Source organism: Nannospalax galili, unplaced genomic scaffold (assembly GCF_000622305.1).
Source record: "Nannospalax galili isolate Female #2095 unplaced genomic scaffold, S.galili_v1.0 scaffold1023, whole genome shotgun sequence".
Classification (NCBI taxonomy): Eukaryota; Metazoa; Chordata; class Mammalia; order Rodentia; family Spalacidae; genus Nannospalax; species Nannospalax galili.
Window position 1 is genome coordinate 703,165 of NW_008349234.1, and position 22,972 is coordinate 726,136.

The window sequence follows — 22,972 nt, forward strand, 5'->3', positions numbered from 1 at the left end:
ACCCACGGCGGCCGGGGGGGAGGGCCGCGGCGGCGCGTGCGGTGGGGGGGCGCGGGCCGGCGCCGCCCGTCGGTTCCGCGCGTCGTTCTCGCCGGGACCCCAAGGCTCGCGTGTCGGTCCTGCGGGGGAAGTGGGTTCAAGGCCTGGGGTTCCGAGGCGGAGGAGCGGGGCGCGGGCGGTGTCTCAGCCCGGCGGGGCGGAAGGCCGGGACGAGCGCTGTCCAGGGGCTGGACGTCGGGGCCCTGGCGCGGCGCAGAGGCGCGCAGGTCGGGCCGGGGCTGCGTGTTCTCGCCAGGCGGTGCCGGGTCCCGGCCTCTCCAGACCTCCCCTCATCCCAGGCGGGGTCCCCTCCTGCGGGAGGCACACGCAGGCACCGTAGATCCCCCGGCCGCTCCCGCCAACTTTGTTCTATCCCCACACATGGTTCCACTCTGGGACCTCCTGCCCCTTAGGGAGCTGCATGAGGGGCGGGCAGACAAGGGGGGAGGGTGGGAGAAGGGCGGAAGTGGCAATACCCAGAGCAACAGGAAATGACTTAGGGAAAGTCCCAACCGCGGCCCCCCAACCCCCTGCCTGTAAACACCCCCATCCTGCAGGCTGGAGGAGGGCTCGTGGGGCCCCACTGACTGACTTCCCCTTGCAGAACCCAGTCGGCTCCGCGTCGCCACCCGGGCCTCCAGCACTTCCAACGAGCCATGTTCCAGGCTGCAGGAGCCGCCCAGGCCGCCCCCTCTCATGTAGGTTACCAGCCAGGTGGGAGGGGTAGAGGGCAGAGGAGCAGCTTGTTTGCCTGGCATCCTTTACCATCTCTTGAGTGCTTCTGAGATCTGGGCTGAGCCACCTGAGAGCTGCCCCTGCCCTAACTGCCCATCTCTCTCAGGAAGCCAAAAGCAGCGGTGGGAGCAGCACAGTGCAGCGCTCCAAGGTAGGGCCCCAGCCGTGGTCGGGAGTGGAGGAAAGGGTGGGTGCTGGTGCGGCCTGTTGCTGAGTGTACCTACCCTCGTCCCATAGTCCTTCAGCCTGCGGGCTCAGGTGAAGGAGACCTGCGCAGCCTGCCAGAAGACCGTGTACCCCATGGAGCGGCTGGTGGCAGACAAGCTCATTTTCCACAACTCTTGTTTCTGTTGCAAGCACTGCCACACCAAGCTCAGGTGCGCCCCTGCCTTGCCCACCTGCCCGCCCTACCCTGCCTTCCAGTTCTGACCCAGACTGACCCAGCTGTTCTGCTTCCGCAGCCTGGGCAGCTACGCGGCACTGCACGGTGAATTTTACTGCAAACCCCACTTCCAACAGCTGTTTAAGAGCAAAGGCAACTACGATGAAGGCTTTGGCCGTAAACAGCACAAAGAGCTCTGGGCCCACAAGGAGGTGGACTCGGGCACCAAGACGTCCTGAGGTCCCTCTATCTGTCCACTCCCTCCGCACAGGGCCTAGAGCTGGCCAGTGGGAAGGAGTTCTAGAGCTGGGCTTGTAGAGGGAAGGGGTGGGGAAGGATGAAGCCTCTCAGGCAGGTTTCAGACATGCAGCTCTGCTCCAGGATTCCTTCTCCCTTCGACGGTGGGGATTTGAGAACCAGGATTGGGGTTTGCTCAGCACCCTGTTTTCCTTCAGCCAACCCCACCTCATCCCATGGCCCCCTGGGAGGCCCACAAGCCCAGCTTCCATATCTAGGTGCCTTTTCTCCAGCCAGGAGTCAGCATGCCCTCCTCAGGGTCCCAAGCTCCCTCACTGCCACCTGGGCCTGTGTGTCCCCCATGTCTCTCCATCTACCTCCACCCTTAGCCTGGTCCTGAGCCACAGAGACTGGAAGAGGGAGAGTACCACCTGCTGGGCCTCATAGATGCCACTGTGCTGGTGGGGGTGGGGAAGTGACAAGACAGGGCCTGCAGCCTTGGATTTTGAGCCCCTTGCACCACAAAGCTAAAGCTCTTGCCAGGCTAGAGCCTCATCTGCTGATGGGGTCGGCAGCAGCCATTCTCCTCTCTTCATTGTTTTGCTGTTCTGTTGTGATCAACCCTGTTTTAAACATGTTTAAACAGATCTTGACTCTTTATTATGTGGCCTGATGGGGGGCTCTGTGGTAGTAAGGCTGCAGATGCACCAGAGATGGGAAAGGGGGGCAGGCGACCCTTAATACTCCTGGCCTTGAAGAGGGTGGGTGATGGTCATCAGAAATACTAGCCAGCTTGAAAATATGGGGTGTTCTAAGTTAGGCATGGAAGTGCAGGCCTGTAATCCCAGCACTCAGAAGGCAGAGGCAAGAGGATCTCTGTGAGTTCAAGGTCAGCCTGGTCTTATAGCAAATGCCAGGCCAGGTGGCATTACAGGGAGACCCTGTCTCAAAAAATACCAAAAGAGCCGGGCATGGTGGTGCACACCTTTAATCCCAGCACTCAGGAGGCAGAGGCAGGCAGATCTCTGTGAGTTCAAGGCCAGCCTGGTCTACATAGTTCCAGGACAGCTGGAGCTGCAGGGAGACCCTGTCTCAAAAAGAACCCCCCCCCAAAAAAACACCAAAAGAAAAAAAATGGAGTGCTCTTGTCAAGTCAGGGTGTTATGCTGTCAAACCCAGAATAGTTCTATAACTAGAAACCCACTCTGTCCTTCAGCTTTGGGTGGTTGAAGACAACCCTAGACCCAAGGCCTCACATCCACACTGCAGTTCTTTGAAGGAGACTTTACCTCACTGAGCTTCAGTAGAGTGCAAAACAGAACTCTTCAGCCTTTGGCCAAGTTCTTGTTGACAGGCTTTCTGCTAGTTGATCCCAGCTGTCCAGTTTCCTTCTAGCCCTCAGCCCTGGACATTTGCAAGGAATGGTGGGAATTCACAGACCCAGCAAATGCTGTCAAAGGTTTTAGAGATTACGGCCTTTCCCTCTTATTGCTGTCATCTTCCCTGAGCCTCTTCTGGGGAAGTAGGGAAATCACAGCCACTGTTCCAGGTCATCCAGGGACAGACTTTGCTCCCCTGAGAGCCCATGCACACTGAGGAATGACAGTTAACAGTAGAGAAACAAGGAAAGTGTGGAGGACCACAGCCTTTGTGTGAAAGTCTGAGCTGTGTTGCCCTGATTTCTACAGACTCCTATGGGATATGAATGGGTGAGCAAGAGGCAAAGACTCCCAGGGAATTGGGCCTCTAGTCCTGCTGGCAGATGAATCACTGTGCATTGCTCCTTTAGTGGGCACTCAGTAAGCTGGGAGAACACTCAAAGCCTGGGGCCCTTGGAGCAGAACTACTCAGAACCTCAGGGAAGACCCAAGTCTATACTAGAGGTCTCTGGGGTGAAGTTAGTCTCTTGCTGCAGTTAAGCAACAGTGGCAAGTGGGACAGATAGGCTGCCTCAGCCTCTGGACAAGGAAGACCATACTGGATGCTCTGAAAGGTTCCAGGAATCCAGCCATTCATTTGTTCTGAAGGCTAACAGTGTTGCCTCTGGAGCAGTAGGATGACTAAAGAGGGACCACCTAGGCTAACAGCGGTACCCAGCCAAGTCATACCAGGATCCCTATTTTTTTTTTTTTTTTTTGGTCTTTTTGCGACAGGGTCTCCCTGTAGCCCCAGCTGTCCTGGAACTCACTATGTGGACCAGGCTGGCCTTGAACTCACAGAGATTTGCCTCCCTCTGCCTCCCGAGTGCTGGGTTTAAAGGTGTGTGCCACCTTTAATCGGCCAGGATCCCTATTTCGGTAATCTATTTAAAGGGTCCCAGCTTGTTGCTAGGCACTGTACCCAGCCCCTCCCAAGAACACATTTCCACCCTCAACCTCAAAGCATGGCCACAGGACCCCTCTGATATAAATGATCCCTTTTATTGTAAGTAATGCATGACACTGGCCTGGCTTTGCACTGCAAGCCCTCGGTCAAGATATAGTCAAATAACTATGGCTGCAGGTTCTTCTGCACAATCCACAGACACAGATACAGGGCTGGGTGGGTGGGAGGGGCAGGAGGGTGGCAGCTCGGAATCTGACCCAGGCCTGGCCCTTCCATGTGGGGTTGGCCTAAGGAATGATGCATGGCCTCTTCCCACAGCAAGCTGCTAGGAAACTGCCCTTTAGAGCAGTTTGGGCCTAGGCCATCCCTAGAGCCCCATAACTTTTCATTTGGATTTGTTAGTAAAAAAAAAATAATAATAAATTAAATTAAACAGCTTGGTCCTGAGGATGCTGAGCCAGGATGTCCACAGATTTTGGCACAAAAACCCAGGGTCTTTTGTTTTTTCCCCTTTGGAGTAGTTTGTTGGCTTACTTTTAAATTCATTTAAAAAACATTCCCTGTGAAGTAAGACCCCAGAGGTAAGGCTCTGTGAGAGCTTGAACCTGGGACAAGCAGAGTCGTCTCATCTGACATCTTGTCAGTTCACCAAGCTCTGTTTCCTCTTGAGGCATGGGGACTGGGGATGTGGTTGGGGTAGGCTAGGTAGAATGCTGCAGCCGTCAGGATGGGGTCATGGAGAGGCCGAGCTGCCTTTTGGCAGCTTTGGTCGAAAAGAGGGGCCTGTCCCTACCCTGGGCAAAGGCCGAAGTGGAACTAGGATTTTGTGCTCACTGGCCTTGGAGCAGTGAGAGGGTGGGCTGACAAGCCCCTGAAGGAAAAGGGATGGAACAGAGGCCCAGACCCAATTGGCACCGTGCAACACGCATACCTGCAAAACCAGCTGCTTTCAATTTCTGTTCTCTCTTCAGGAGTCCATCACTGGTAACAGTCTAGCATTGATATATATAAAAAACCATCAAATATGGATCTGAGATATAAATTAACAAGTACAAGGCCTCACATTACATGATGTGAAAAGGCTAAAAACAGCGATAGAAACTACATTCATAAAAGTGCATCGTCAACATACAACGAAGGCTTTGGCTTGTTCTGTGCCCATGGGAAGTGAGCATGGCTGGCAGTGAGCTGCCTGGCACTAATCCCCAGCTCCCTGGAGACACCCATCCCTGGGCACTGGCTTTTTGTTTGTTTTTGTTTTTCCTTTAATGGCAACTCCCAAGGAAACTGGGAGTTGGAAGGGAGGAGCTCTAGCAATAGGCACATTTTGAAGGGGAGGGGAGGGGCCGGAAGAAAGGACCAGCGCCCAGGCTGAGGTAAATACAGCCAACTCTTAAGCTGCTTGGAGATACTGTTTCCCCAACCTGTTGGCATCCTCCCCCAGGGGAGGAGCAAGAGGGGAATGAGGCTGAGAACACAGAACTGGGCAAGACAGGCTAAAGAACAGAGCTGGTGTTTTTGGACATGGATGGTGGCAGCACATGACTACTCTCTACCAGACGGGAGTGGGCTCAGGCCTAACAGGATTTCAACTCAAGACAGCCTGAGACAATGTCTTGGGCTCTCCTGAACTGCCCAAATGGGGCCAGAGCCAGGTACCCTTATTATGTTGCCCATCTTCCTCTCTGCTCCAGTGGGGGTACAGATGCTAGGCCAGAAGCAGAGGCCATCCCATCAGCTCTTTCCATTCCAGCCCAATGCTCAAGCCCACATGGGTCCTCAGAGCCCAGAGGGCAGTCTCCAGTTTAGAAACTGGGAACAGTATAAGAGTGACTCCAACTTGTAAAACAGATAATTGCATTGACAACACTGGGTCTTCCCCTCAGTGGAGGCAGTTCTGTATATCAGGCCCCTGTTGGGGGGTGGAGAGAGGCTCCTTCCCAGAATAAGGCAGCATGACATTTGCTTCATTCATCTTTGGTAAAGGATAAGGACTGGAAAGCACACCTGGGGGCTTCTAGATGAGGAGAGCCAAGGCCTCTACCTTCTGTTGGTTGGAGGATACTGGGCTTTACCTCAGGCTTGAGTGGGCTCAACCAGCCCAGAGACACCATGGTGGTCTCCAGACACTGAGAGGAAAAACAAAATAACACTCTGAATCAAATAACACTATTCATCCCCTTGAGTCAGTCCTGTGCCCCCGTCCCTCTGGGCTTCAGTGCTGACTGCAGTATTAGGGCACATCTGAGGGCAAGGCCCACGGCTGCCTTGTATACTGTTCTCAACCCCTTTCCCTCCACACTGAGCTTTAGATGCTGCAACTCTTGGGTCTGACAGGCTGGGGGCTCCCAGTCTTGAGGCTACAGCCATTCCATCCTGGTTTTGAGCCCCAGTGGCAGAAAGGGCACAAACACTGGCTGGACTGCAACTCCCCTGTCCACAGCCTTGCCTGGAAGCAGCAGCAACTTCACTGAGCCAGACAACAGCTCCTTGCCTGCTCAGCAGGTGGCCTTGAGAGCTCAGTACACGAGCTGTGCAAAGTGGTGTGTGAGCAGCTCCTCAGCTGAAGGCCTCTGACGAGCCTCCACAAAAATACGCCTCAGGAAGTCCCTGCCATGTTCAGAGATGTGAGAAGGCAGCTGAGGATTGGTGGGCTGGGTAGCAATCTTGAAAATGGCAGCCATAGCTTCATATTCTGCCCATGGTGGTTTCTCTGTCAGCATCTCCACCACAGTGCATCCCAGGCTCCTAAAAGAGAGAGCCATCACCTCTTAGCTAGCTTCAGGCTCACAGCTGCAATACCCGCTGTGGTGGAAGGAGGTATCCTCAGATCAGGTGCAAATGAGCCAAGCTGAGGTTGACACACCCCTTGTATCCCCAAAGCCAGCAAAGACTTTGAAGCACATTCAATCCTTGGACCACGTGACCCTCATCAACTTACACACCACCACTCACCTGAGTACTTTTTTTTTGGTGAAGTGGGGAAGGCTGTCCTGGAATTAGTAATCCCTTGCCCTCAGCCTCTACACTGTTAGGATTACAGGCATGTGCTACCATTCCTGGCTGTTACCTGGGTACTTACTGAGATTGGGAAAGAGTACTGATAGATTTCAAGGTTACCTGTATTAGTTTCCTGTTGGTCAAATAGTTCCTATTTCCTTGCTTTTCCAGCTTCTAGAGGCTAGCTGCATTTCTTCCTGTCTCTGTCTCTCTCAAGCTAGAGACTAAACCCAGGGCCTTGTGCTTGTAATACTATTGAGCCAATAGCTTTCCCCAGCCCTGCCTGTGTTTCTTGACTTTTGGTCTCTCCATCTTTGAATGGCTTAGTCTAAGCTGTACCTCCATAGCCAAATCCTCCCACTACCTACTCTGACCTGCCTTTCTTTCAAACGACCCATTATTACCCAGACCCTAGATAATTCAGGATAACATTTCCATCTCAAAGTCTTTAGTCATAGTTACAAAGGCCCTGCTGCCATATAGGTTTTGACAATTAGGATTTAGACATCTTTGGGGGACTACCCACATTAACTTTCCAAGGAGAGTTCATGTGTATGTGTGTGTGTGTTTGTGTTGCATGCACTTGAGTGCACCCATATGTGCACATGTAGGGGCCAGAGCAGGACGCTGGTTGTCTTCTATATGGCTCTCCACCTTACTGCCTCATTGAAATAAAAGCTCACTGCTTTGGTTAGACTGACTGACTAGCAAGCTCTCAGGATCCACCTGTCTCTGCCTTGCAATGTGGGATTGCAGGCATGCGCAGCCATGCCTAGGATTTTATGAGGGAGCTGGGTATTTGAACTCAGGTCCTCATGCTTGCAAAGCAAATGTTCTTACCCGGAACCATCCTCCCAGCCACAAACCTGCTTCTTAAAGAGGTTCAGCAAACATGAGGCCACACACATACACACATGGCCTAAGCCCCCAGTAATAACGGGTTATTTGGGATAAAAATTCATTCCATTTGTCATACACAGTACTACAACGCACCACCACCCCTCACACCTATGTGGAGTCTGGGCTCTGGATGCACCAGCCAGCAAGAGGCGAGTCCTGGGATTGGAGAGGTGGCTTGACAGTTAAGAACACTGGCTGCTCTTGCAGAAGACTCACATTCGGTTCCCAGCACCCACATGGCAGCTAACAACCATCCATAATTGCAGTTCCAGGGGATCTGACACCTTCTTCTGACCTCTGGACACTGCACAACACTGTGTACTTATATACAGATAATATACTCATACACAAAAAATAAATTTTTTAAAAAATTAAAAAATAAAAGTGAGTCCTCAGCCCTCTTTGCCAAACTGTAAAGTTCCCAAGGTCATCTGTAACTATCTTAAGAGACCCTTCAGCTCAGGCAGGGAGATAGGTTCCTGGCACCAGTGCTCACCATACATCTGCCTTCCTTCCGTAGCCCTCACCGCTGATGACTTCAGGGCTCATCCAGTAGGGTGTGCCAGTGACAGAGCGCATGCCTGTCCCCGACATGCAGATGGTCTGTAGGCGTTTGCTGGCCCCAAAATCCCCAAGCTTCACATTCCCAGCTGAGTCTCGGAGGATATTGGCTCCTAAGGCATCAAAGGACAGAGGTACACTTTGGATCCTCTTAGATTTTCTACTCTCTCCCCTTCCAAGTGACTGAGAACTGGTGGGAAGGCCAGAGTCACCACTGATTTAAGATATGAGCTGCACACTGCAGATAGGACAGTGAAAGGAGGCTTTGGAACTACAGTACAGAAAGAACTACCCCAACATTTGTACTTTGGGGTATTTTTCCCCATTTTTCAACCAATTTTCACATCAATCTCCAATTGAGGAAATGGCTGGGGTCCCATATTTCAGAAAGGTGAGAATGGTTAAGCTACTAATTGGTAGCCTTGAACCTAGGTCTTGATGACTCCACCCCAGCTTGACCCCCTACTCACCCTTGATGTCCCGATGCACAATCATGTTGCTATGCAGGTATGACATGCCCTCCAGGATCTGCCGGGTATACTTGCGGGTCACACTCTCTGTCAGAGCTCCATAGGCCTTCAGTTGGTCTTTGACAGATCCCTAGCCAGCCACAAGGAATCAAGAGAGAGTCCCCTCAAGGGCTGGTTGTGGGAGGGGACAAGGCTTTTTCCAGCCCCAGCACCATAGCAAAGCAGTGATTCATTGGAGTTTCACTTGCCTGTATGAGTCATTTTTGCGATGAGCTGGTAGACAGCTTAGAGAATAGTATGAAACAGTCCTTACCCAGAGGGAGCTTCTCTGCTCCAGGTAAAGTTGTGCTTACTGGACTTAGACCAGCCCTCATAGCCCTCAAATTAGATCGAATCTGCAATATTTCTCATCTCACATATTCTCTGCAGTCACAGGCAGGGCCCTCTTAACTTCAAGTCCTGCCATCACTTTACCTGGTTTCCTGGAGCCTTATAGGATCTGACCCAGGTCAAGGGTGATCCACCCCCACAGCTCTAGGCCTAGATCAAGCCCTTTTGTATGAACTTTGCATGCATCCAAAGGGCACATACCCCTGGCATATACTCCATGAAGATGGTCAGGATCTTCTCAGCACGGTCCCGTAGACAACCGTAGTACTGTACAATGCGCTCATGTTGCAAGTTCTTCAGCAACTGTATCTCACACTCCAGAGCACTCACCTCCTAGGGAGGGATCAGTGGTAACCTGGCACTCAGGGCCCCAGGTCTGCCCACCTGAGATCAGCTTAGCTTGCCCTAGTTTGTACTTCACTGGGGTCTGCCTTGGGAACTTCTGTTGGAAAACAGAGGATTCTCAATGTCTGGCCATGGGCCACAATGCTGGGCTGCCCTTGGGATGCAGCAGCACTCCTGGCCTAGAAGAAGGCAAACAGGAAGGAGGGAGGGGCTACAGAAGCTTAATTAAGGTAACTACTGTTATTTGTCCACTCAAACTGAGTTGTAGACCACATGACTCTTCCTCCTAAAGGACCAAGTGGGTGAATCCCATAGCTTCTTCCTGGGCCAAGGCTCTGTGTAGGGGATGGCTGCAGAATGCCCTTTGGGTAATTGGTCATCACATCTCAGTTTGGGCTGTCAGTGACTTTGGCATGGGTGCAATCCTTCCCCTAGCTGCTCCATGGGCCATTGTCCCTTCACCCCACATCCAGAGCTAGGATGGACAGTGAGGGAGCTTGGGAGGAAGCATTATAGGGAGACAACCTGTGGTACTTCAAGCAAATGCTCTGCAATAAGACAGGCATTCTGTTTGGAAGGAGAGAACAGGCAGTCAGCATGGGGAAGAATTACCTTGCTGGTCTCAGGACTATCCGGGTCAAACTGAACCTGCTTGGAAGCAAGTTCACGTCCCGTATCCACGTCATAGCACAAGTAGACCCTGCCAAAGGCACCCTGACCCAGGAGCTTCCCCCGGCGCCAATTGATGGGAGCACTGGGAGCTATGGGAGAAATAGCAAAAAAGAATGTTACATCATGAACTTTCTTTATGAGACCCCTCCTGAATTCTACAGGCAATCACAGGACCCCTTGCCTAGACTCCCTTATACTCAGTACCCTCTCTCAGAATAGCATCTCCACCCCATCTGGAGCAGGCCCAAGCCCTAGGTCAATAGGACATGAAGGACAGGGTTCTGAGAAGCAAAGGACTGGTAAAATGTTCTTTTGTATTCATCAAACAACTCTACTTTCAAAGCTTCAAAATATGTTTGTTTGTTCATTATGTTTTTGAGATAAGGTCTCAGTATAGCATAGCATAGACTGGCCTTGAACTCACTACATAACTCAAGCTGGCCTCAAACTTTTAATCTTCCTGCTTCAGCTTACTGAGTACTGAGATTACCGGCATGCACTAGGCATGCCTAGATTGCTCCTAAATATCCAAATATGGCAGGGAATGAGGGTGTGCCTTTAAACATGAACAAACTAAAGACTAGAGAGAAGAAATGGCTTGTCACACAGCTGTAGAGTCAGGCCTACATTTTAGCGTATGTTGCTCCCTTCAAGGCTCTCCCAGAGTCAGGAGGACAGGACCAGAGCAGCCTACCATCGATCCAAGGCATCACAATGACACAACTGATCTCTTGCCCCTGAAGCTTGTCTTAGCACTGGTAGCTTCTAAGGAGAAAAGCAGAGCCTAGAGCCAGGGACAGTCCTCACACTTGGTTGGCACATTCCTCTCCTGCACAGAGAGGGCATTCTCGCTGTCTGCACTCCGTAGGCGCCGAGGGTCCAGGTATTGCCCAGCTAGGCCCATGTTCTCGCCATTTGTGCTCAAGGAGCGGCTAGAGGGCACCAGAGTGAATAAGTTGCCTTGATGTCGCCGTATTCGAGGAAATGTTCTTCTGCCTGAAAGGATGCAGGGGTCAGATAGAACAAGTCAGGGCCCCAGCCACAAACCCAAATGTGCAAACCAGAAATTCAAGTACATCTCATTTGCCCTCCCATCTGACTCATCCCAGAAAGGTGAGTGTCCCAGTTCCCTAAGATAAATTAGGAAGTAGCCTGGTTCAGGGAGCTCTGGACACAGGGAAGGCTCAGACTGATCCTCAGACCCAACACAGGGGCAACCCACAGTTCAAGTCCATTCTGTTTGGCATCTACTCCTAATCTCTCTGCCACAGCTTCAGTCCATCTGCTGCTACTGCAGAAGATGGCATTAGAGAGGGGGCACTCTGGAACACATATACTCGAAGGAAGGAGTTCCCAGTGGCAACATCTTGATCTATCAGTATCATCCACTCTCTATAATTAGTTGCTTGTCTCTTTTCCCTCAAGTCTAGGGTACAACTTCCCCAGGAAAAAGGAGAAAAGCAGAGCCTAGAGCACCTGGTTCCCTCAATCCCTAACCCCCCCTTTTGTGATAGCTTTTTCTTTTCCCTGCAAAGAGTTGTCCTTCCTCCAGCCAGCCAATGGGGGGCAGTGTGGAGGTGCACTCACCATCATTATAGTCTTTGTGATGCACAGACACGTGGTAGCGCCGGGGATAGGTTCCGCCTTTGACCCCTTTTTCATAGAGCTGGGTCTCCCGATCTGAATAATGCATGAAAGTTACTAGCTTTTAGGTAGGTCAATATGAATATGCCATTTAAGCTTCTAGGTCTTTGAGACCTTAAGAGTAGCAATCCCAAGAGTCCCAAGAGAATTATCACACAGTTCTGGCTTTCCAATTCAGAGCCACCTGTGTTCCCAACCAGGCACTCTTCCCTACTCCCCTGCAGGGCCAACCTAGGATCTATGGAACTCACCTGAGTATTCTTGTCTATTGTCTGGAAAGCTTTGGGCTCGGGACATATGCGATTTCCGGAAAGACGGGCTAGAAAAAACAAAAAACAAAATAGACTTCTAGTAACCAGAGGGCAGAAGGCAGAACATCTAGGTAGTCTCCCCTGCTGTCTCCTGCATGTTCAGTAATGAGAGGAAGACATGGAGGAAAGCAGCTCTTCCTCAAGCCTTGTGCTTTCCACCCTCCCTTTACTAGCATGAGGCCCAAACAGGAGTGATAAATCTTACTATTCTACTGAACTCCACCTTGCTGTTTTCCCCTTTCTATTCTTGGCTCTTTTCCTCATCTATATAGCAGGTGAAGAGCTGCAAAAAAAATCTTGGCCCAGGCAGTCATAACAACATTGCAGTTCATAGAATGCTGCTTTCTTATTTTACAGAGTGATCCATTTCTCATTTCATCCTCACAACTCTATGAGGCAGGAAATATGACAAAAATAATATAATTGCTGATGTCACTGATCACCTGTTGTGCTATTACTAGTTTTCACAGATAGTCTACAGGTTAAGTATAAATGTTCTTATTTATGTGCCTAAGGACATAGCTAGGAAGCAACAGAGGCAAACTCAAGACCAAGTATTTGCCTCTAATCTGTTTGTTTCTATACCAGGCAGCCTGCTTTAGACTACCATCTCAGTGCAGAAATGGGGAAACTGAGGAACTAAGAGGGAAGTGAGTGAACTTAGCTATCTTTCCCAATATCTACTTGAAGCTAAATGGACTTTGACATGCAAATACCACGTGTGTGTGTGTGTGTGAGTGAAATGTAGGTGAACACGTGTACATGTTGAATGTAAAGGTCAGAGGTTGATAACTTGTGTCTTCTTCAATTACTTTCCTCCTGTTTCCACCTCCCCAGTGCTAGGATTACAGATGTGCAATGCTGCACTCAGCTTTGTCACTTGGGTTCTGAGGGATTGAACTCAGGTCCACATGCTTCCAAGACAAGCACTTTATTGATCAAGCCACCTCCCTAGCCATTCAAGTACCTTTTTAGGGGGTCACAAGTCAGAAACTCTGAAGACAGCGATTAAGCTGGGGGGTAGCTGCCCCATACTTTCCAACAACTAGAACACTATCTTCCCTTGACACCTCAAAGTTTAGGTAATAGTCCCAAGCTAGAGTCAGTACCTGTCTTGGATGAGATCTTGGCCTGTGGTAGCACCTCCTGCCAATTTTACTTGTGCCTTTTATGTTTCCTGACTGGAGAGCAAGCCCCAAAGAAAGCTATATATTGGAACTAACAACTATGAATGTATTCTATGACATCTAGAGGAAGACAGTGCTTAATAGTGTGTAATCACATCAGTACATAAACAATTGAGAAGGGCGGGAGGGGAACAGAGGAGAGGACAGAGGAAGAAAGGAGGGAAGAAACCTGCCCTTGCTTCCTAGCCCCAACTCTATTCCTAAATCCAGCCAGAGGTTAGACATAGAGGCTAAGGCCCGCTCCAATACCCTTACCAAACCAGGTATGGCACACAGGAAGGTGAGACAGGACAAATGTGAGTTCTTGACCAGCCTAAGCTATCTAGTGAGAACTTGTCTGAAAATACACAAGGCAAAGCAGAACAAAACACAACAACACAACACCTTGCCACCACTGGGTCAACTGCACTCATTTTGTATATAAAGAACAACACTGATTTCTTCCAGGAGTGTGAAAACAGCAGTCTGCATCAAGCAGGTAATGGTTAAGTTAGGAAATCTGCATATTCTTTTTTTCTGTTTTTTTGTCTTTTTGAGACAGGGTCTCCCTGTAGCCCCAGCTATTCTGGAACTCACTATGTAGACCAGGCTGGCCTTGAACTCACAGAGATTCGTCTGCCTCTGCTGGGATTAAAGGCATGCGCCACCATGCCCGGCAAGAAATCTGCATATTCTAATTTTCATATCCTAATTTCTTATTCCACCAGAAATATTTGGAGAAAAAAATATGAAAGTAAATCCATAGGTAAGAATTCAGTTTTTCCTCCAAACTTGAAAAAGCAGGTGTATCTCAATCCAAATCACAGTGATGAGGTAAGAAAGGAGTACATGTATGTGTGAAGTCAAAGCACACAAAGCACTGAGGACATAGGAAACACTTAATGAACAAGTGGTTTTATTAGCTAGTACGTTTATCATGCAACCAAAACATTCCAGAGTATCTGAGAAACTGAGAGCTTCTCTAGAAGCATAGTGTTGAATCCTGGCCCTGGACTATATCAGATATAGACTAGCCAACTCTACTAGAATCATTCCAAATATGCCTACTCATTAACCCCCAAACCTCCCACAGCTCCATACCTGTCTGCTGACCTGTCCAAGGATTGACAGCTTCCTGACAAAGAATTTTCAGCACTGCTCAGGGGATCCAGCATCTGTAATGCAAACCACATAATAAAACCACAGTTCCAGCCCAATGCCCAGCCAGCTGACCTAGGCTTTATGAAACAGACAGAGCCAGTACATGGTCCTTTTTGTCAAAATACGCAAGTGCCTTTTTCTCCCCATGTAATGCAAGAATGGTTATAAAGTACTATTCTTTCCCTTAGTTTGAAAGGTAAGTTTCTAGGAGGGAGAAAAATGTTTGCCTGGCATTCCAAGGGGTTCTGCCAGCACAGCAAAGTTGCAGCTTCTCTTGTTGGCATTTCCTTGGCTCATCAACATTGGTGCCTGGTGCCTGAGATGGTACTTCCCTGCAAAGGTTTCCAGTGGATCTTAATACTTCTGTTTATACTCCATAATTTATAAAGCCAAGTATTACTTCATTTCACAGATGAACACTCAAGGCCAAGAAAGGTTAGGAGTCATATCTAAACCCATAAAACTAGCTAGTTAGTACACAGTTGGTGCCAGAAAATCAAATTCCTAGTTTCTGGTTCTAAAGCAGAACTAATCGGTATATATGTAAATTAAAATATTTCTCCAGCCTATAGTCAAATGTAGTAACAAAGAGGTTTCAGAATAGAACTGCACCCCAACAAATCTCCTAAATGTATATCCACTTTGTTTTTTTCTAACAGGGTGGTAGTAAGGATAGGAGTGCAACATTCCACATCAGAATACATTTGTCACTCCATAACCATGGGGGATAGTTCCAGGAGTCCTGCAGATAACCAAAATCCACCCATACTCCAGTCTCTTATGTAAAATAATAAAGTATTTGCACGTAACCCACACACATCCACCTGTCCACTTTACATAATCTCTATTACTTATAATAATAATATATAATGTAAATGCTATGGAAATAGTTAAACTACAAAGAACAGTCTATATCTGTTTAGTACAGAAATAATTTTTTTGTTTGAATATTTCCATCCACAATTATTTGAATCTATAGAGTTGGAATCTATGGACACAGAAGACCAACTGCATTCATCATCTCAACTCCAAAGTTAAACATATAGGGAAGCAAAGTATAAAGTTGAAAGGGGCTGGAGAGACAGCTCAGCAGATAAGAGTACTGGCTGCACTTGCAAAGGACTTGGGCTCAGTTCCAGCCCCACAGGCCACCTAACTACTGTCCATAATTCTAGTTCCAGGGAATCAAATGTTTTCTTCTGGTCTCTGTGGGCACTGCATGACACAGGTGCACTTACATACATCAGGAAAAACACTCATACACATAAAGAAATAAAAATTCTAAAATGTTTTTAATTGGGGCTGGAGAGATGGCTCAGCAGTTAAGAACACTGATTGTTCTTGCAGAAGACACAGGTTCGAATCCCAGCACCCACATGGCAGCTAACAACTGTCCATAACTCCAGTTCCATGGGATCCAACAGCTTCTTCTGTCTTCTGCAGGCATTGCACAACATGGGTGCACTTACCTGCAGGTAGGCAATACATGCATGCACATAAAATAAAAATAATAAATAAATACAAAAAAATTTTTTTCTTTTTGAGAAAGGGTCTCACCGTAGTCCCAGCTGACCTGAACTCACTATGTAGACCAGGCTGGCCTTGAACTCACAACGATCCCCCTGCCTCTGCCTCCTGAGTGCTGGGATTAAAGACATGCGCCACCATGCCTGGTGAAAATATTTTTTTAAAAATGTTTTAAATTACAGCCAGGCGTGGTGGCACACGCCTTTAGTCCCAGCACTTGGGAGGCAGAGGCAGGCGATCTCTGAGTTCAAGGCCAGTCTGGTCTACATAGCGAGTTTCAGGCCAGCTGGGGCTACAGGGAGACCCTGTCTCAAAAACAAAAAACAAACAAACAAACAAACAAAACAAACAAAAAAAAGTTTTTAATTATGAAAAGAAGAGGTCTCTTGTTCAGTTCTCAGCATACACATCAGGCCGCTCACAACTAACTTACTGTAACTCCAGGTCCGGGGGATCTGATATTTCTGGCCTCTGTGGGCACAAGTACACACGTGCACAAACCTACACAAAGACCCACAATTAAAAATAATAAAATAGGCGGGGTGTGGTGGCACACGCCTTTAGTCCCAGCACTGGGGAGGCAGAGGCAGGCGGGTCTCTGAGTTCAAGGCCAGCCTGGTCTACATAGTGAGTTCCAGGACAGCTGGGGCTACAGGGAGACCCTGCCTCAAAAAGACAAAAAAAAAAAATAAAAAAATAATAATAATAATAAAATAAGAGGCTGGAGAGATGGCTCAGTGGTTAAGAGTGCTTCCTGCTCTCCCAGAGGCCCTAAGTTCAGATTCTAGCATCTGTGTAGGGCAGCTCACAACTGCCTTGAACTCCAGCTCCAGGGATCCAATGCTCTCTTCCAGCTTCCATGGGCCTCACACAAGTGACATATACTCAAACAGACATAAACATATACACCTACAGTTTTTTGTTTTTGTTTTTTGGTCTTTTTGAGACAGGGTCTCCCTGTAGCCCCAGCTGTCCTGGAACTCACTATGTGGACCAAGCTGGCCTTGAACTCATAGAGATCCGCCTGCCTCTGCCTCCCAAGTGCTGGGATTAAAGGCGTGCGCCACCACGCCTGGCTGCACCTAAATTTTTTTAAAAATTGAAACTTAAAAAACAATCTTTAAAAAAGAGAATTAGGAAATTTCACTAACAAAATTTCATGTAGTCTCTATGTCACATCTTTTCCCATTAACACTAGGCTCCATCCTCATCCATAATTTCAGATGTTTGAGATCATATTGTTACATACTATTTTTTTAAAATCTGCCAACGAAGGCAAATTAATTACAAAGTAAAACTGCAAATCTTGCTAAGGACCCAAAATTTCACATCATGGATGAAACTAACGTGGCAAAGAATTGCTTCTAATTTATGATGTGCAGATTAGGCAATGTTAAACCAGCTAACAGAAAAATAGATAAGTGTAACAACACAAGAGGTTTGATGATGGAGGAAGAATATCAAAAGTTTCAAGAGAGATACTGGAGAAAGTTTGTTGAGTTCTGTGGATGCTTTTGTAAAATATGACCTGTGAGAATGCTGCAAAAGTCAAAGAGGAAAAGTGAAGGAAGTGACATTGTGCTAGCATAATTCCTGTCAGAAAATTAAAGCTAATTAACATGAATCATGATTTGTTCATTCAAAAAAAAATCAAAAAATATGCAATTATGGCCTGAATTTGATTTCCTGAAAGCTTTTCTTTTCAAGAAAGTCCCACTACAAATCTGCCTATGTTGGGTCCTGTGAAGTGGATTTATCTTGAATGGATGGTTACCCAGGAGCAATTCTGTATAAGTGATGTTTGCTGTTCAGGGAGGACCTCAGTAGTACCTAGCCACCACCTTCTTTGGCCTCTTCCCAAAAGTATGATTTTTTTTTCAGGTGTTATGGCTTATGCATATAATCCCAGCACTGGGAGGCTGAAGCAGAAGGATCATAAGTTCCAGGCAGCCTAAAGCAACATCGGAAGACCCATTCTCAAGAAAATCATAAATAAATAAATAAACAAACAAATAAATAAATAGTAAATAAGTAAATAATTTAATTAATTAGTTTGACCTCACTGAGTTAAATCTTCCCATGCCTTTAGGGCTGAGCAGACAGGTAAATAAAAGTACGAAGTGACTAGGATATAGGACCAAGATGCCCAGGACAATGGCTGTCCAAAGTGCTAGGTTTGATAAAAGGTCAGGATGGCCAGTAAAATGTCCAAGAACGAAATGTACAGCTGAAGGCCGTCCAGGTTACTGCTCTAACCATGAAGTCATCTGGAAGGTAGGAATACAAAAGGGGGAAGAGTATAAAGGGCTTCTCACAGCCTATATAGTTTACACAGTGAAAAGTTACAGGAATCGGTTTTCTATAAAACCCACAAGTGATAACATTGGCTCTTCTACTGGCTAGTTTTTTTTTTTAAAAAAGGGTTTATTTTAGGACTGGAGAGATGGCTCAGCAGTTAAGAACACTGACTATTCTTCCAGAAGACCCGGGTTCAAATCCCAGCACCCACATGGCCGCTAACAACTGTCTGTAACTCCAGTTCCAGGGGATCCAACAGCCTCTTCTGTCCTCTGTGGGCATTGCATGACACAGGTGTACTTACCTACATGCAGGCAATACATGCATACACATAAAATAATAAAAAATTAAAAAAAAAAGAAGTACACAAACAGTACAGTGAAACACAGTGGTGTTTACAAGGGAACTAGTGAGAGGCCCCAGAGAGATACTATTTTTATTTTAATATTTTATTTATTTTTATTTTATTTTATTTTTTGGTCTTTTTGAGACAGGGTCTCCCTATAGCCCCAGCTGTCCTGGAACTTACTGTGTAGACCAGGCTGGCCTTGAACTCACAGAGATCCGCCTGCCTCTGCCTCCTGCTTGGATTAAAGGCGTGTGCCACCATGCCCAGCTTATTATTTTTATTTTATGTGCATGCATGTATTGCTTGCATATAGGTAAGTGCACCCATGTTGTACAATGCCTGAGGAGGTCAGAAGAGGCTGTCAGATCCCCTGGAACTGGAGTTACAGACACTTGTTAGCTGCCATGTGGGTGCTGGGATTCGAACCCGGGTCTTCTGAAAGAACAGCCAGTATTCTTAACCACTGAGCCATCTCTCCAGCCCCGAGAGATACTATTAAATGCTCACCTAATACCAATGAGGCCAGAAAGTTTAGATCTTATCTTTGAAAGGAATTGGCACTTGGCCCCTAACAAACCCATACTGGAAGAGGGTTAGTTTACAAAAGAACTATGGGATGAGGATTAATCTGTCAGGTCTGTAATGTGATCACTACAAACCCCTAGTCACAATCTTGGTCTGGCACATGTCGTGGGTGCACCATGGATCCCTCACCTCCCCATACTCACACACTGCTCACTGGTCTCTGGGATGAACTCCCCCTCACTGTTGATGCTGGTATAGGATCCCTGCCGGGCAATGTGCTGTTGCCGCTCAGGTACATAACCAGGGGGAGGAGAACTTCGGCCAGGGTTCTGGGAGCCTAAAAACAGAAACAAGGCATTTAATAACAGCCTGGACATGTGGCACAAAAGGAGTAGACAAAGGGCCAGTTCAAGGTACTAGGCCCTAGAGGTCAGGGATGGAACTCAGATGGAGTCATGCCACCAAAGTCCAGCATGCTCCAGCTGCATGAAGCAAAGTCCCTTCCTAATAAGAAAGAAATTCCAGAGGTGAAGCAGGAGCAGTGTATATGACTGGGAACCTTCACACAAGATGTGAAATTAGAATGAACTATAACATAAATAGGCAGTCAGATCAGCTTTAAAAATATTCTTAGGGCTGGGCGTGGTGGCACAAGCCTTTAATCCCAACACTCGGGAGGCAGAAGCAGGCCGGTCCTTTGTGAGTTCGAGGCCAGCCTGGTCTACAGAGTGAGTTCCGGGCAGCTGGAGCTACAGGGAAACCCTGTCTCAAAAAGACCAAAGGGAAAAAAAAAAGTTCTTAGGGCCAGTGAGGTGGCTCCAATGATAAGGGTGTTTGCTGCTAAGCCTAACAACCTCAGTTCACTCCCTGGGACCCATGTGACAGAAGGAGAGAACTGATTCCTACCAGTTATCCCCTGACCTCCAAAAACATGCTGTGGCATGTTACTATGTATATATACAATAACTTAAAAAACGTTCTTGCAAGGTATTATTCATAATGTCATTTCTCTTGATGTCACATCTTTTTCTTCCTTTAGAGCACCAATGCTACTTCCTCCTATCCAAGGAAGAACCTAGGAAAATGATCAATTCAGTCATTGCTCCATATAATTGGGAGCTGTGTTCTAAGACCTCTAGCAGATGCCCGACACTTCAGACAATGCCAAGCCCTATGGCATGCTGTTCTTTCCTATACATACATATCTATGATAAACCTTTAACTAATTCATTCATTCATTCATTCATTTTTTTGTCTTTTTGAGACAGGGTCTCCTTATAGCCCCAGCTGACCTGGAACTCCCTACCTAGACTAGGCTGGCCTGGAACTCACAGAGATCTGTCTGCCTCTGCCTCCCAGGTGCTGGGATTAAAGGTGTGCACCACCATGACTGGCCATAAAGGTTTAATTACCTGGGCATGGTGGTGCACTCCTGTAATCCCAGTATTCAGAATATAGAGATGGGGGACTGTGAGTTGAAAGCTAGCCTAAGTTATATACCAAGACCCTTAAAAAGGGGGGTGGGGGATGGGAATATAGCTCAGTGGTAGAACATTTGTCTAGCATCCAGTAGACCCTGGGGATTTGATGACACCCAGCACTACACAAAACAAAACTAATAAAATAGAACAATTATAATAAAATATTGTAGCAAAATACCAACATCACTACTTTAAATGCTTTGGGCCATTAGGTAAAATATGGGTCACTTGACTGGAGATGCAGTGATAATGCAATAGTCAATCTGATAACTGGGATGGCCCCTGTGACAAATGGGCAGGTGGAAAACACAGCATCAATGCACTGGACAAAGGTAGGAGTTACATCTCAGGCAGAATGGTATGAGTATCTGTCATTCTTCTCACAAGCAGTACACAATTTAAGACGTATTGTTGGGCAGGAGAGATGGCTCAACAGTTGAGATGGCTCTTGCAAGACGACCAGAGTTCAGTTCCCAGCATCCACATTGGGCAGCTCACAACTGCCTGTAATCTAGCTCCAGGGGATTCAATACAGGACCAGCACATACCCACACACATATACATAATTAAAAATAATAAAATCTTGGAGCTAGAGAGGTGGCTCAGTGGTTAAGAGAACTGGCTGCTCTTACAGAGGACATAGGTTCGGTTCCCAGCAGCAACATGGCAGCTAAAAACAATCCTTAATTCCAGTTCTAGGGGAAATCCAATGCCTTCTTCTGACTTCTATGGGCATTGCACAACATGGGTGTACTTAAATACATGCAGGAAATATACTCATATACACACAAAAAATAAAATTAAACAAATAACAATAAAAATAAAATCTTTTCTAAAATTTCTGGATTTTATCATTTAATATCTTCTGACTGAGCCAGATGCACTGGAGCATGCCTAATGTTAGTTTACCAGCTTAGTCCTCTTGAGCTTTGGATCCCAACAGCCTTTTGAGGCTGGAGTCCAGGAAAAGGTAACTAGATATAGCTGGGCATATTTCTATGCTGCCCTATTCACTTCACTGTCTTCTCTTACCTGTTCTCTACCTGGATCAGATAAGAAGACATTCTGAGCTGGGCATGGTGGCACATACCTGTCATCCCAGCACTCAGAAGAGGAGGTACGACCAAGCCCAGTGAAGACCTTTTAGTCACTGACAGGCTGTCTCTCTTCTTGCCACCCATTCCCATACTTCCTGACTACTGAGTATTATGTGGCACTGAAGCAGTAGTTTACTTTTTGTTGAACATTCACAGTAATTAGCTCATTTTATTCTCAACAACCTGCAAAAGAAACTTGGCAAACACTTTTTAAGTGACTACTATTGGCAGGCACTCAGCAAGCTAAATTTACAATTGTTAATTCACTTAATCTTTTCAACAATCCTGAGATACAAACATTTGCTTTAGTTAACAGAGGAGGACACTGAGACTGAAGGAATTTTATACTTATTTAAAAGGTTATCCCTATTTTACAGGCAAGAGACTATAAAGCCAATTTATACACACACACACACACACACACACACACACACACACACACACTTTTTACAATATCAGTTTATATGATGGAATGTTAAGGATGTAATCATTAACATTGCTTTTTTAAAAAAATCATAAATCTGATCAGATTTCCCTAATCCTAGGCTACAGTTTTTCTGTGTTGTCATGATCAAAAAGGAGACACAGGTGAAGCTAGAAGTTTGCAGCTTTTTCCCTTCCCAAAACAAACCAGAAGAGCCAATCTTTAGAAAGTTTGAGACAATATTAACAGGGCCAGTCAAATGGCTCAGTAGATAAAGGTGCTTGCCACTAAGCCTGACAACCTGAGTTTGATCCCCAGGATAAGAGACATGGTTAAAAGAGAGACTTGAGGGGGCAGGAGAGATGGCTCAGCAGTTAAGAACCCTTGTTGTTCTTCCAGAGGACCAGGTTTGATTCCTAGGCCCCACATGGCCTCCAACAAGCATACGTAACTCCAGTTCCAGGGGATCTGATACCGTCTTCTGGCCTCTGCAGGGCATTGCACATATGTGGTATACTTATGCACACAGGTGAAACACTCACATACATAAAAATTCTCTGACCTCCACATGTGAGCTCTGGCATGTGTGTGGTTCACACCCCGCATAAATAAGTAAAATTTAAAAAGTATTAACAATATAGCTATGGGGCTGGCTGGAAGGCTCAGCAGGAAAGGATGCTTGCCACCAGTCCTGATAAAGTAAATTCAATCCCTGGGACCTACATGGTAGAAGGAGAGAACTGACTACAGCAGGTTGTCCTTTGATCTCCACATGTGCTCTCTGTGACATGTGTGTACCCAGTCACGCACACATACAGATAAATGAACGTAACAGCAACCAATAGCTGGGTGTGGTGGCACACGCCTTCAATCCCATCCCAGCAGAGGAGGCAGAGGCAGGCAGTTCTTTGTGAATTCCAGGCCAGTTTGGGC

At 47.2% G+C, this 22,972-nt stretch overlaps 2 protein-coding genes across 10 annotated transcripts in view; one reads left to right on the plus strand and one right to left on the minus strand.

The window, feature by feature from the left end:
• Limd2 (LIM domain containing 2) overlaps nt 1-2,040 on the plus strand; it is a 2,950-nt gene extending 910 nt beyond the window's left edge. For all 4 annotated transcript variants that reach the window (XM_017801508.2, XM_017801509.2, XM_017801507.2 and 1 more), the window contains exons 2-5: nt 644-737; nt 881-925; nt 1,012-1,151; nt 1,236-2,040. In XM_017801508.2, coding sequence (XP_017656997.1) covers nt 696-737; nt 881-925; nt 1,012-1,151; nt 1,236-1,395 — 387 coding nt within the window. In that variant the 5' untranslated portion in view covers nt 644-695 and the 3' untranslated portion in view covers nt 1,396-2,040. The remainder of the gene's footprint in view (nt 1-643; nt 738-880; nt 926-1,011; nt 1,152-1,235) is intronic.
• Nucleotides 2,041-4,977: 2,937 nt separating this feature from the next.
• The window catches only part of Map3k3 (mitogen-activated protein kinase kinase kinase 3), an 83,118-nt gene continuing 65,123 nt past the window's right edge, over nt 4,978-22,972 (minus strand). For 3 of the 6 annotated variants that reach the window (XM_008846597.3, XM_029570157.1, XM_029570154.1), the window contains 10 exons: nt 19,241-19,374; nt 14,279-14,352; nt 11,952-12,019; nt 11,644-11,736; nt 10,864-11,052; nt 9,997-10,145; nt 9,241-9,372; nt 8,650-8,779; nt 8,115-8,292; nt 5,248-6,466 (listed from right to left, as the gene is read on the minus strand). In XM_008846597.3, the coding sequence (XP_008844819.1) occupies nt 6,238-6,466; nt 8,115-8,292; nt 8,650-8,779; nt 9,241-9,372; nt 9,997-10,145; nt 10,864-11,052; nt 11,644-11,736; nt 11,952-12,019; nt 14,279-14,352; nt 19,241-19,374 (1,376 nt within the window). In that variant the 3' untranslated portion in view covers nt 5,248-6,237. Of the gene's footprint in view, nt 6,467-8,114; nt 8,293-8,649; nt 8,780-9,240; nt 9,373-9,996; nt 10,146-10,863; nt 11,053-11,643; nt 11,737-11,951; nt 12,020-14,278; nt 14,353-19,240; nt 19,375-22,972 lie in introns of all 6 variants that reach the window. The other 3 variants (XM_029570155.1, XM_008846599.2, XM_029570158.1) reach the window with 3 other exon arrangements.